Below are 13,017 nucleotides of genomic sequence, written 5' to 3'. Positions count from 1 at the left end.
TTCTTGTACTATGGATAACCACTAAGAAGATAACAATGTACAGTGTATTGATTATCAAAACTGTCCTGTTGATCAGCTGTGAAACTGTCTCATTCATATTTATTTCTCAATAAAAATAAATAAATAAAACATTAAAAGATAAAGAAAACTGACAAGCTAGATTGATAAAAAGAAGCAGGAGTAAAGTTATTAACAGCAGGAATGGGAGAAGCGTCAGTCTCGTCAACCGTTACTCTTTGTGTCCAGATGTCCTCTGAAAGCCTCAGGTGGTCATAGGAATGTTTCGGGGGTGGCGCATCAAGTGTGTGGCTGACTCCTAGTGCTGTGCTAGGATCTCGGGGGCCTGCTGGATGGGCCCTGACTGTGACGGCACCGCCCTAGTCCAAGCCACCGATGTACGCCATAAGGGACAGGCAGAGGCGTGGCCCTCGCTGGCCGCCTGGCTACAGTCCGCCGCCCTGGCCTGTGTCTCCTCCACAGTGCCCTCTGCCCTGCACCCTGTCGCGGCGCCGCCACAGACTACAGTCTGCACCGCCCACAAGCTCTGAGCCAGTAACTGCCCTTCGTGTAGGGCACCTTGTCTCAGCACACAGGAAGATACCTAAGACACCGAGCTGACAGCCATGGATGGATTTAATGGAAAACTATGAAAAATTGTTGACCAGTGCATCATAAATCCAGACAAAATCACCGCCATCCTAGAGACTGACTTAAGAGAAGCAAAATTTACACAGTTCTATATTAAGTAAAAAATGAAGTCGTTCTCCAAAATACTCTCCACAAAAGAAGGGATCTTCCCCCCTTCCTGTGAGGACAGAGAGAACTCTGGATCAGACGGCTTCACTGGAGAATCAGTCCAGTATTAAAGAAGTTAACATCAACCCTTCAGAAACCCTTTAAATTATAGAAGAGGAGAGAATGCAACAACTTGTTCTAGGATTCAGTATTGCCCTGACTCCCAAAGCAGAAGACATCAAAGACATTATAGGCAGACACGCCGGGCACGAGGGGTGCCTGCCGGCAATCCCAGCACTTAGGAGGCTGGGGCAGGAGAGTTGCCAGCCTCGGCCGCATAGTGAGACTCTCTCTCAAAACAAACTCCCAAAGAACATCATGAATCAATATCTCTCATGAAAATAGATGTAAAATCCTCGGCAAATCCCATGCAATGGAGTGCAGAAAGCATCCTCTGGGCCATGACCAGCTGGGATTAGTGGAGGAATGCTGTTAGCGCAACAGATAAAAACCAGTGTAATGCACCGTACACATAAGATAAAAGAGCTACGGCCATCTAACTTAAGGCAGCAAAAATGTTTAAAACTAACACTCTTTGATTATAAAAATGTCAACAATCTAGGAATAGAATAGTATCCTCAAGCTACTGGAGGACAGCTCCCAAACCCCAGCCCACCCCCCTGCTAACACCCCTTGCTCCCGAGCAAGGATCCACTCTGGTCAGGTCTATACAACTTTGCACTTGAAGTTCTGGCAAGGCCACTAGGGGGAAGGAGACAAAAGGCATTCACATGGGAAAGGTGGGACCAGAACTCCGTATGTGTGCTTGCATGTGACATGAGCTCACATGCAGAGGAAAGGAGCTGGGCGAGGGGCACACGTCTCTAACCCCAGCACTGTGGGAGGCTGAGACAGGGCTGCAAGCTCGAGAACATCTCGGGAACCTAGCGCCTTAGAGACCCTGCTCCAAAATAAAAAATTTTGCAAGGGGGGGTTGAGAAATGGAGCTCAGTGTGAAGGCCCTAATACTAAGTAAAAGAAAGGAGGGAAGGAAGGAAGGAGGGAAGGGAGGAAGGGGGGGAGGGAAAACTACAAAGAACAGACACATAGATGAAAACTAGCACTAATGAGTTCAGTGTGGACACACAGCACGAGACAACTGACTAAAATTAGCTGGATTTCTGGGCAGGGGTGTAACTCAGTGGTCGGGTTCTGTCCTAGCACATACAAGGCCCAGGGCTTGATCTGCAGCACCAGAAAAAAATTACAAATGATAGCAAGGAAACAATCCTATGTAGAATAGTGTTTAAAGGAGACAATTACAGCCCGGGCGTGGTGGCATGCACCTGTAATCCCAGCACTTGGGAGGCCGAGGCAGGATCAGTGTGAACTTGAGACTGGCCTGGGTTACAAAGTGAGTTCAAGGCCAGCCTGAGCTGCACAGGGAGACCCTGTTTCAAAAAAAGAAGAGGAGGAGAAAGAAGAGGAAGAGGAAGAAGGAGAAGGAGAAGAAAATAATACTTGGAAGTTAATCAAAGTGGTATAAGACTGTACATTGAAAGTTATAAACCACTGTTGAAAGATATTAACAATCTAATGGCTATTTTGGGACTGCGTGGAGCCGCAGACATTCCTGCTAAGATAAACTCTGTCTTCAAATTAATCTACGGCTCAGCACAGGCCCTGCTGCAGCCCCAGCTGGCTGGGCCAGGCTGTCGCTCTGCAGTGTGTGCTCACCTAGAAGGTGTGACACGGGCCTGGGCAGATTCCCAGAGCCACAAAAGGAAGAAAAACAGTAAAACAAAATCCCAGAAGTATTCTCTTCAAAAATTGAGAAGCTAATTCTACAATTCACTTGGCAGGTCAGGGAACCCAAAATAGCCAAAACTATCTTGAAAAACAGGAACCAAAGTAGAGGGCTCAAACCACCCACTTTCAAACTCAACTAAAATCAAGAACACTTAGAGTCTAGTGCTAGATTAAAGACAGACTATAAACCAATGGGACAGAATTGACAGGGCAGAAGTAAGTCCTCACATTAATGGTCAACTGATTTTTCACTTCTTTACTGAGTCAGTTGGGTTCTGTAAGGCTGCCACAGAATTTCACATGGAAAGAAGAGTCTTCGCAAGGGCTGCTGGGACAACTGGATGTGCACATGCAGAACACTGGAGCGGGAGCCCTATACGTAGGTAAAACACACACAAGGTGCATCAAACCCCTAGTGTAAGAGCTGAATCTACAAAGCCTGAAAGAAAACACAGGAGTAAGTGCTCATGGCCTTGTACAAGGCAGCGATTTCAGAGCTATGACACCAGGAGCACGAATAATCAAAGGCAAAAGTAGGTGGAGTGGATTGCATCAAAATGAAAACCTGTTGTGTATCCACTGCCATGGCAGTGCACTGCCTGAGCCCAAGCACCAGAGAAGCTGAGGAAAGAGGGCTGTGAGTTCGAGGCCAGGTGTAGCACACAGTGAGTCTGAGGCTAGACCAAGCCACAGTGCCTAGTAAGATCCTGTCTCAAAACAAAGCCAGATCACTAGAACTGAAGTTTTGATCCCAGCCTGGGCAATTTTAGCTGCTGAGGGTGTCGCTCAGTGCAAAGGCTCTGGGTTCAGCCCCTACCTCCTGTAGAACACAGTCAAACAACAACAAAACTTGTGTTGCTTCAGAGGACACTAGAAACAAAATGAAAAGATAGTACTAGAGTGGGAGAGAGCATCTCTATATAATGTATCTCTATAAAGAACTCTTACAACTCAATAAAGATACATGACTCAAGGATAAAGTGGAGAAAAGACAAGCATTTATTCAAAGCACATATACAAATGCCCGTGTGCTCATGAACCGAGTCGGCATGGCACTGGGCAGGGAGGCCTGCCCGAGGATTGTTGCCAAAATGACACAAAAGAACTGCAGCGGGAGGTCTCGTGCTACTCTGCTGATTTCCTGGGAGAGGCTAGGTTGTAGCTGGCTTTCCTGAGAGGAACTCGGCGTTCTCTTTATCGCTGGTGCTTGGGTCCTCAAGCTCACCAAGGATGGCTGCAGTTCTGCTCTCGGGAGCTCTGGGCCTTGCCTTGAGCGTTGTTTCCCAGCCCCATGCAGATGCCTCAGCCCGCTGGCACAGATCCTTCATCCTGCTGGCTTCCACCACTGGCCTTTGGGCCTTCCCAGCGCAGATCTTGGTACAGGCTTGCATGAGACACTGCCACGGGCTCCAGGCCTCGGGCTGGACTTACGCAGGACACTGCTGAACTCTTTGGGTCTCCAGCTCATGGACAGATCTCTTGCACTCTGCTCTACTTGGGTTTTTTTTTTTCTTGTCTTTTTGAGACAGGGTCTTGCTATGCAAGTGTCTGAAGTCCAGGCAGGCTGGGAGGTGGGAAGCAGGAGGGAGCATCCAGACTCCGCCCTGAGCAAGGCCGGGGTGAGCCTGAGGGGCAGTGGCTGCAGCGGCACGGCTGGTTCTTCCCAGCGAGGCCACGCTGCCAGGGCATTCCTCTAGGTAGGCTTCCTCTGGTTCCATTGTGACACTAGCTATCACTGGACAGGTGACATTACACAGAGCAAGAAGTGGATGCCACATGACTGGTTAGGCGCTGGTCCTCAAACCAGGACACTAACCTGGGTGAGGTCACTCTAGTGGGTCCTGTGGAAGTGGGCTCCTCCCCTCTGTGCCTGCTCCCCGCCACTGAGAATGGCTGTGAAGGCCAGGTGTGCAGAGCACTCTGGAGGCTGTGGCGGGGGGCTGGGAGGTGAGCCCCACGTGGGTGAATTAAGAAACCTGGTTAGACCCTGACTCAAAATACAGAATAACAGCTGGCAGTGCAGCTCGGAGTAAAGGCCCTGACGTTCAATCAACAGTACATAAAAAGGAGGAAAGAGAAAACTGTACCGGGGCATCCTGTCTACCGTGGCTGCACAGAAGTGTCAGATCCTTAGAAGAAAGCAGAGCTCTCTGCCTCAAAGGTCCTACTCGAATCAGAAATCAGTATCAAGGGACAAAGCATAAAAAACCCATTCACCACCTGCCATCTGCTCTTACAGCTAAACAAAGCTGCACTTTGTGACTATATCCAGTGACCGCGAAGCCCCTACGTGGCCCTGACATGTAGTCCCCGTGTGAGCAGCCCACGATCTCAAGGTTTCAACTGTCTGCTTGCAGAACAGAGCCCATGACACCAATACCGTTAAAGTTGCTGGCAAGGGCCAGTGAGGTAGCTCAGTGGACTAAGCACCTGCTCTGGCAAGCGCAGGGATCAGGGTTCGAGTCCTAGTCCCGTACGTCGCCCTGGCCCCGCCCCTGGGCACGCTAGTGGGCGAGCGAGTCCAGGCGTGGTGGCGCACACCTGTAATCCCAGCACTGGGGCGGCTGAAAGCAGGAGGCTCACTACGAGGCTGAGCTGCAAGTGAGACCCTGCACCAAATACATAAATGAAGAAGAAAAGACAAGAGTTGCTGGGCAAGTGGAAAGAACGCGCCCTGCGAGCGCTGGCCGTGAACCAAGCACAGCAACTCCAGCACGCTAACCGGCACGGATGCGGAGCGCAGCACCTGGGGTTCAGAGCCACCTCAGCAGCGTGGGGGCCGCAGACACGCCTCGGGCTGAGGAGGAAGCCCTGAGCTTCCAGGAACAGAGCAGACGGCTGTCCAGAGAGGAGGAGTGAGATGCCACTGGGAGGGCAGGTAGATGCGCGCGTGGTGCCCTCACACTTCTGAACCAGTACAAATGAAACAGCCCACATCGGCCAGCCCACAAGACAGACGAGGTGCCTGTGGCTGTGGGAAGAGGCTGCCAGGACTCTAGGACAGACGGCGCTGCGATGCCCCAGCATCCACAGGAACTTCAGCAAGGGCCTGGCGGGGCCGAAGCGGCTCTGGGATGGCAGCTCAGTGGCCTCCACACTGGCCATGCGGGGTTGTGATTCTGCAAGACGGAGGAAGTGGGGCTCCCCTCTTCCTCTCCCTCAGTGCTCCTGTGCTTGACGCAGACTCCGAGCCCTCAGCCTGAGAGGGCGAGTCAGGGCCGTGACCTAAGCCTGGCAGAGTCCAAGCCCCACGGGGTGGGCACCGCGGGCACCGAGGAAGTGAGGAGCAGCACTTGTACACCCCTGGGCTGGGCCGCGTGGGCTGACCCAGAGCTGCGTGGGGGGTTAGCACGCAGATACTGCTTTCAATGCCACGTGTGCTTATCTTTCATTTCACTCACACTTGGTGTAGAAACTGCATTCCGTGCCATGCCTGAAATGTTCCAAAGCTCAGTTCTGTGAGGAGATTGCAGCGAAGATTTCTAAAAAAATAAAACCGGACATAAGTGGCTGGGGACATAGCTGAGTGATACAGCACCTGCTAGGCAAGTGTGAGGTCCTGAGTTTGATTCCTGGTACACACACAAAAAGACATAAACCCAAGGGGGGGGGGAAGAGGGAGGGGCAGGGAGGAACTGTCTCAGAGGCTTTGCCATGTGGCAGTGACTCTAACTCATACGCAATGAGAGTGACAGCACCACTTCCTGAGTGCACGCAGAGGCCTCACTGCGGACCACGCCGGCTCACAGCTCGCGCGCACGTTCGTGCTCACGCCGTGGTGCCTCAGGTGCGGCATGGCGCGTGCCCAGGGGCGCTGCTGCTTGCTCTAGCCAGGGCTCCACGGCTCCAGCGCTGCAGCTCTGCGGCCGGCCGGGCCGGTCTTTGCTGGGAGGCCCGGCCTCACCACGGCAGGCGTGAGCAGCCTGTGCCCAGCACAAGCTCATGGCATATCCGGCTGCCCCACGTCGCACCTCCCGAGAGCCACACTGCTGCCACTCACTCTGCCCTGGCAATGAGCCTCACAGAAGCTTAGCTAGGAGCTTAAAAGGCTGTATATAATTTAGTAGTGTTCTACTAGTAAAACTTGAACCATGTGCCAATGGTTAGCTAAGGTGTATATAAAATTCCAAATATAATGAACTTCTATTTGGAACTTACACGAACTGCAAAAAAGGTAGTGACTCAAATGTCCCTCTTTCAACTGACTGTATTTTATTGCAGGATAAATCTCTAGGAGAACGAAAAGGAAAAGATTTTAATTAGCTGGCAGATATATAATTAGCATGATAGAGTTAATACTATTGAACCTATAATAGTCTAATCTCTTCTTTTTTTTCTAAATCTTTCATGTATTTGGTACAGGGTCTCGTTACACAGCTCAGACTCATAATGATCCTTCTGTCTCTGCCTCCTCAGTGCTGGGATTATAGGTGTGTGCCACCATGCCCGGTTTTAGTTTTGGTGACCAGCACAGTGTACTGGGGATTAAATCTGGGTCCTTGAGCTTGCCAGGCAGGCGCTGAGACTCTGCGCTATTTCTGCAGCCCCTAATCTCTCCTTAACCTTTCCACTTGCATCTGAATGTTCTGGAGGCCCCAGGTCTGCCTGTGTCTCTGCTGGACTCTCTCCTTTACGATCTCTGTGCACAAAATACACAACTGTAGAGCTGGGTAGACTTTGGATGGAATCTTTCCTGATGGTGGGAGAATTATTAGGTCACCTTGTATAGCCTCATTAAATCCAAGATTATGAGCTCAAAGTTTTAATCCCTGTATGTTCTAACAACACAAGGCATGTTCTCATAGTCACACAGCTTCCTGGTTTCATTCTGTTTTTCTAAGCCAGTTCAGTCCCAGCAGACCTAAGAGATATCCTTTCATATCACTAGAAAGGCCTTTACTCTTCTAATCCACGTACAACTCTGAAATAACTTAGAATTTTACTTTCTACCATACGAATGGAAGTTCATCTTTTGCTTCATATTCCTTAACATTTTATGAATATAAAATACACTCATAGCTCTGGACCCCAAGGACAAAGCATAAAACTGAAATGTTCATCATACACACAAAAAAGGGTCTTGAGTTCGATCCCTGGTACCACAAAACAAATTTTCACCCTGAAGAACATGACATCTTCTGATTTCTAAACTGATACCATGCAACTATTTCCTTCTGGCGACAGACAGGAAAGATTTTTATTCTGCGATCAGTGACGAGCGAGGGGCATGTGAGCGCTTCCTGCGGAGCGTGAGCACCGCTAGCTCTCCCGCCTGTCAGTTTCGATGCTTATTTTAAGCCTGGGCGAGAGCCTTTCCTCCTTCTGGTAGCTTAGTCATCTTGATGAGATTATTTTATAATTCATCTGTCTAGTTAGTTACTCAGCACTGAAGGGTTAGTATCATTCAGAATACACCGCCTAAGCTTCCTGGCTGACTGGCAGAGAACTATACCCTTGAGTGGCTTACATCTTCTCCTGAAGCCAACACTGTGTGTTCTACTAATCCAACTTCGTTGTAAAGGCCAGACGTATATTTTCTGCTTTTCAGGCCACACATAGTTGCCTTTTTCATTCATAGAATTTAAGATCATCCTTAACGTTTGGGCTAGATAAAGACAGGCCATGGACGCCATTTGGGCCACAGACCACGTGAGCCATGCGGATGGCGGAGAAGCACTTACCAAGCAGGTGCGTGGCGTCAGTCAGCGCCTAGGGTTGCTGGCGCCCCCTCTGCACGTGGCTTCTTTCCCACCTGAATCTGGCCTGTCTGCACATACGCAGGTGGCATTTGGGCCCAGAGACGTACTGGGTCTACACGTTCCCACCACTGCAGAGTGACTACTGGAGGGGACTGCAGAGCCGGCCGGCCTGAGCTCCCTACCCTTGTCATGGCTCACTCAGAACACCCATAAATACATGAGTAGCTAACTTACAGGTATTGCAGGGACAGCAGGCCTTCAAAGGAATCTTTTCGTAATTCAGTCAGGGAATTTTCACTGAGATTTCTGCAAGATGAAAAGTTTATTTCTGGATCAAATTTTGTGAAAAAGACAGAAAATGTATAGTAGTTAAAAGAACAAGGAAATGAATTCCTCCATATTCTGGTGCCCAGAGTGTAAACTCGCAAAGGTCTTTCAAGGGAAATTAGGGTTTCTTCTCTACAACAGTCATCACTACAACGATCGCATTTCTAGATCTCTATTGGACAGAGTGACCTACCAAGTCTCCCAGGCAGGCACACAGGAAGCCCACTGCACCCACACATGCAAACATGGAAGCTGGACACGTCCTGAACATCCATCGTAGGAGGATTATCACATCAGCACGGTGGATACGCCCTGTGACTATTATGCATACGTGTGAATGCATAGTGTGATCCTCTACATATGGGAGGAGAGCGCCCAGACATGTCTGAAGGGGAAGATTCGAGTTGCAGAAAGCTCAGCCAGGCGCTGGACACGCCGCGCTGCCACATGCAGCCGTGCATGGGGGAGTGCTGGAGGCGGGCCTGGGTGGGCACCCAGCAGGCCCAGCAGCAGCTGCAGCAGGGTGGGGAGTTGGGTGCGCAGGGAGCTCCCCCTTTACTGCTGTCTGGCTTTTACCCATTAAGAATGTGAGCACGGTTATCTGACTGACAGATGATAAGCATGAAGTGTTTCTTATTTCGGGAGAAGCCACAAGATCTATTTCCCCATTTTTGGCTGCAATGCCAGATATGGAGCCCAGATCCCCGTCATGCCGGCAGTGGGCCGCCCTGAGCACTCATGACATTCCCCTTGCGCAGTGACCAGAATTGCAACTGCAGAGGTTGACTTGGTATATGGAGGAGGAGCGCCTGCTTTCACAGGCGCTGATGTCCAAGTTCCGGGCCAAGCAGCTTACTACAGTGCAGATTTTCAATCCCCGTACTCACAGTTTCTCAGCCCACTGGTATGTTGTCCAGATATTCTTATCAAGGTAAGAAATGGAGTTTCCTTGGAAATTGCTGTAAAGAATAGTCAAGAAATGAGCGGAATTGTAAAAGGACCAACGCCTCCTGTAGGGGTATTCAGACACAGACGGGAGACACGGGCTTTCTGATGCCCTGCGCTACCAGGGTCCCAGCTTGGGTCCTGCTGGCCTGACAATGACCAGGCTGCCCCAGAAGCTTCTCTGGGGGTCTTCGCTGCCTAAGCCCCATGGCAGGCAGTGCTGCTGAGTGCTTGCAATGGATGGAGCTGACAACCACGGCCGTGCCTCAGGCTCCCAGTAACTAGGCTGTGTTTGCTCACCTTCACCTCACGACTTGATTCTGAACAAGGATGGCACCCGTGGCCACAGCCACTGCAGCACTTACTGATCCCCCGGCTCCCCACCACCTCTACCTTTGACATTTTTTTCTGTTTTATTTCTTGTTTTGAGATAGAGTCTTGCTAACTAACTGAATGGCCCAGGCCAATCCTGAGCTTGCCATCACCCCACCTCAGCCTCCTGGCGTGCTGAAGTGACAAGCGTGCATCCCCCTGCTCTCCCTGCCCTCCTTCTCCCCCATCCTGAGGCCTTTCCCTTTTATTCCGATCTGCATGCTTCATGTTGGGTAGACAGAGCTGTCTTTCTATGACTACAGCTGTGCTTAGCCCTGGCTGGGCACAAAATGCATGCCAAGGTACTAGGCCAAGAATGAACAAGAGCCTGGCATCACTGAAGGACTCGTGTATATCCGGCTGTACGTGCGCCATCTATTCACTCTCCTATTCAAAGTCTTGCCAGCCTAGGAAATGACAACTATGACAATTCCCATTTTACAGATGAAAAACTAAGTCACAGAAGCTACTATCTGCCCAAGGTGACACAATAAATAGATAAACCACTGGGCTCGAACATATGCAGTGTGGTTCCCCAGCCTGCCTCCTCTGTCTTCAGTGCTCTTCTCTCTCCCTCTGTGCTGAGGATGGAACCCAAGACCGTGACATGCTGGGCAAGAAGCCTCCCTCTGGGCGGCGCCCATGCCCACAATCTACTCTTAACCCCTGAGTTCTGTCATCAGCAATGGAGGTATGTGGAGAAAGCTGGAGAGCAAAGGCCAAGCGATGATGCGCTGGTCTAAATCACAGCAGGCACGGAGGAGCAAAGGGCAGCTGCATATGGCAGACTGGGAAAGGAGTGCAGGGAAGGGACAGCAGGATGAGGGTAACATGAAGCGGGGTGTCCGCCTGCTGGAGGGAGGCTGAGAGGAAGGGCAGCCACATCGGGCAGAGCGGGCTGCAGAGGAGGCAGAGGATCTTACAAGACGGTAAAGGTGGTGTTGTGGGCCCCGGGCTCCAGGGCAGGAACTTGTTTCAGCCTCTTCTCCGGGTCGAGGCCAGTGCACGACAGGGTCTCCTCTCGGCAGGAGCAGAGCTCACATATGTCCGTGTGCGTCACGACACTCTGCTCCTTTTGCAGAGCAAAAGCCTTCTCCTCCAAAGGCTGAGTGGTGACTCCAACCAGACTTTGATACTGAGCTGGTGTCTGGCCTGGGGGTGGCAGTGTGACCCCAGAGTGCACTGAAGGAGGAACTGTAGACTCCTGCAGGGCTGCAGAGTGTGTGGCCTCTGTGGTGGTGCGAGCCATGTCTGAAGGTTGCCCTGTGACGCTGTGTGATGCTGAATGCTGAGCGGGCTCCTGAGCAGGGGTTGGGGCATTCTCAGGAGGCCCTGGAGCTTGAGGTACAGTCTCCTCAGATAGTCTTGGAGGCTGAGAGGGGGTCTCTGAGACAGTTGGAAGTGGTCTAACTTCTGTAGGTTGTGGAGTTCTAGAAAGTTCCAGGTCTGAAGGTCCAACTGTGATAGCAGTCAGGTTTGGATGCTGAGCTGGAGCCAGATGAGGGGGTGACAGCGTCACCTCAGGGTGCGTTGCGGGAGGAGCTGTAGATTCCTGCGGGGCTGCAGACTGTGTGGCCTCTGTGGTGGGCACTGCAGCTGTGGTTGGCTCCTGGTCCAAAGGTTGCCCTGTGATCACAGCTGATGCTGGAGGCTGAGCAGGACCTTGGCCTGGTGTTGGAACGCTTGTCTCCCGAGGTGCTGGAGCCTGAGAGGCAGCCTCCCTAGCGGGGGCTGGGGGCTGAGAGACAGTCTCCTGCACAGCTGGAGAGGCTTCAGTTTCTGTAGTCGATGGTGGAGTTCCAGTAAGCTCTGGGCCTAAAAGGCCAGTTGTGCCTGGAATGGAGATTTCATAGAGAACTGTCAGCTCAGGGCGCCTTGGAGAAAGAGCTATAGATTTCTCCTCTACAGTGGCTTCTGCAGTGATGGTGGCTTCCAGAACCAAAGGATGAAATGTGACACTGGGCAGTGGTGGCAGAACTTGATCCCGACCCAATGGTGGAACTGTCATCTCGTAATGTGTTGGAGGGGGAGACGCACTTTCACTGGGTGGCTCTTGTGAATGCTGAGGTGGGTCCACTGCCTGTGTTGGAGAAAGTTCTACCTCCTCAGGTAGCTCTGGAGATGGAGACGGAAAAGGCAGCAGCACTGGCTGGGGTCTCCCTTCAGGGAGGTCTACAGGCTGAGGTGGCATCACCTGCTGAGCTGGGGAAGTTTCCACCTCCTTAGGTGACCCTGAAAGTGGGGCTTCAGCCTCCTGGGGGGCTGGAAATGGTCCTGTGTCCTCAGGTGGCACTGAAGGCTGGCCTGAAAATGTTATACTTTCTGTCAACTTAAAAGCAACAGAGGGTCTCCAAGGCTGAGTCGAGAGCTGATGCTGGTCTGATTCAAGTGCAGCTCCTGCCGTGGAGTTCAGGGGCAGAGCTGAGCTCTCCTGCTGGCGTGGAGAATACTCCCTGGGGAGCTCTGTGGGCTGGGTGGGGACCCTGCTAGGCAATGGGGGAGGTGCAGGCTTCACAGCTGCATTGGGCTGCTCGGTCAAACCCTCTTCCTCATTGGTGAAAGGTCCAAACTGCTCAGGGGTCACTGAGGGCTGAGCCGGGGCCTTCTGTTCTGTTGAACTTTCAATTCTAACCCCATTAGTCACCTCTGGAGGCTCCATGGTGACACTGTCTAATGCTAGAGGTTGAACTTGATCACTAACTAAAGGAGAAATTGTTACCCTGTGCTGTTCTGGAGACTGAGCTGTGACTTCATGAGGGAGCTCTGGAGGCAGAGGTGCAGCCTTTTCAGAGGTTTGCAGCTGTTCTTCCTGTTGGAAGGCTTCCGGCTCTTTAGAGGGCTCTGGAAGCAGGGTTGGGGCCTCCTTCAGGGCAATGGGAGGGTCCATGTCATCCAGTGGAACAGAGTGTTGTGCTGTAGCGTCATGCTGGGTTAGGGAAGTGCCCACCTCTGCAGTGGCTTCTGGCGTTAGGGGGAGCTCTAGGTCTGGAGGTGTCACTGTCAGCCTAGACAACTGTGAATACTTAGCTTGGTGATGACCTGCAATTGAAATTGTTACTTCTTGGTGTGAAGGACTTTCATCTATACTCTCCAGAGGGGCCTCTGGAGCTTCTGGAGTTTTGTCTTCCTC

The 13,017-nt window shown here is 51.5% G+C and overlaps 1 protein-coding gene across 1 annotated transcript in view; it reads right to left on the bottom strand.

Moving 5' to 3' along the window:
- The window catches only part of LOC101578653 (leucine-rich repeat-containing protein 37A2-like), a 39,533-nt gene extending 26,532 nt beyond the window's left edge, over positions 1-13,001 (bottom strand). Inside the window, exons 1-5 of the mRNA XM_023718140.1 lie at positions 10,811-13,001; positions 9,458-9,529; positions 8,478-8,549; positions 6,703-6,774; positions 5,946-6,026 (exon numbers count right to left, since the gene is read on the bottom strand). Of these exons, the coding sequence (XP_023573908.1) occupies positions 5,946-6,026; positions 6,703-6,774; positions 8,478-8,549; positions 9,458-9,529; positions 10,811-12,774 (2,261 nt within the window). The 5' untranslated portion in view covers positions 12,775-13,001. The remainder of the gene's footprint in view (positions 1-5,945; positions 6,027-6,702; positions 6,775-8,477; positions 8,550-9,457; positions 9,530-10,810) is intronic.
- Between the last annotated feature and the right edge of the window lie 16 nt (positions 13,002-13,017).

Source organism: Octodon degus, unplaced genomic scaffold (genome assembly GCF_000260255.1).
Source record: "Octodon degus isolate 3935 unplaced genomic scaffold, OctDeg1.0 scaffold00056, whole genome shotgun sequence".
Taxonomy (NCBI): domain Eukaryota; kingdom Metazoa; phylum Chordata; class Mammalia; order Rodentia; family Octodontidae; genus Octodon; species Octodon degus.
The sequence above is the reverse complement of the archived record's forward strand: the minus strand, read 5'-3'. Positions and strand labels throughout refer to the sequence as shown.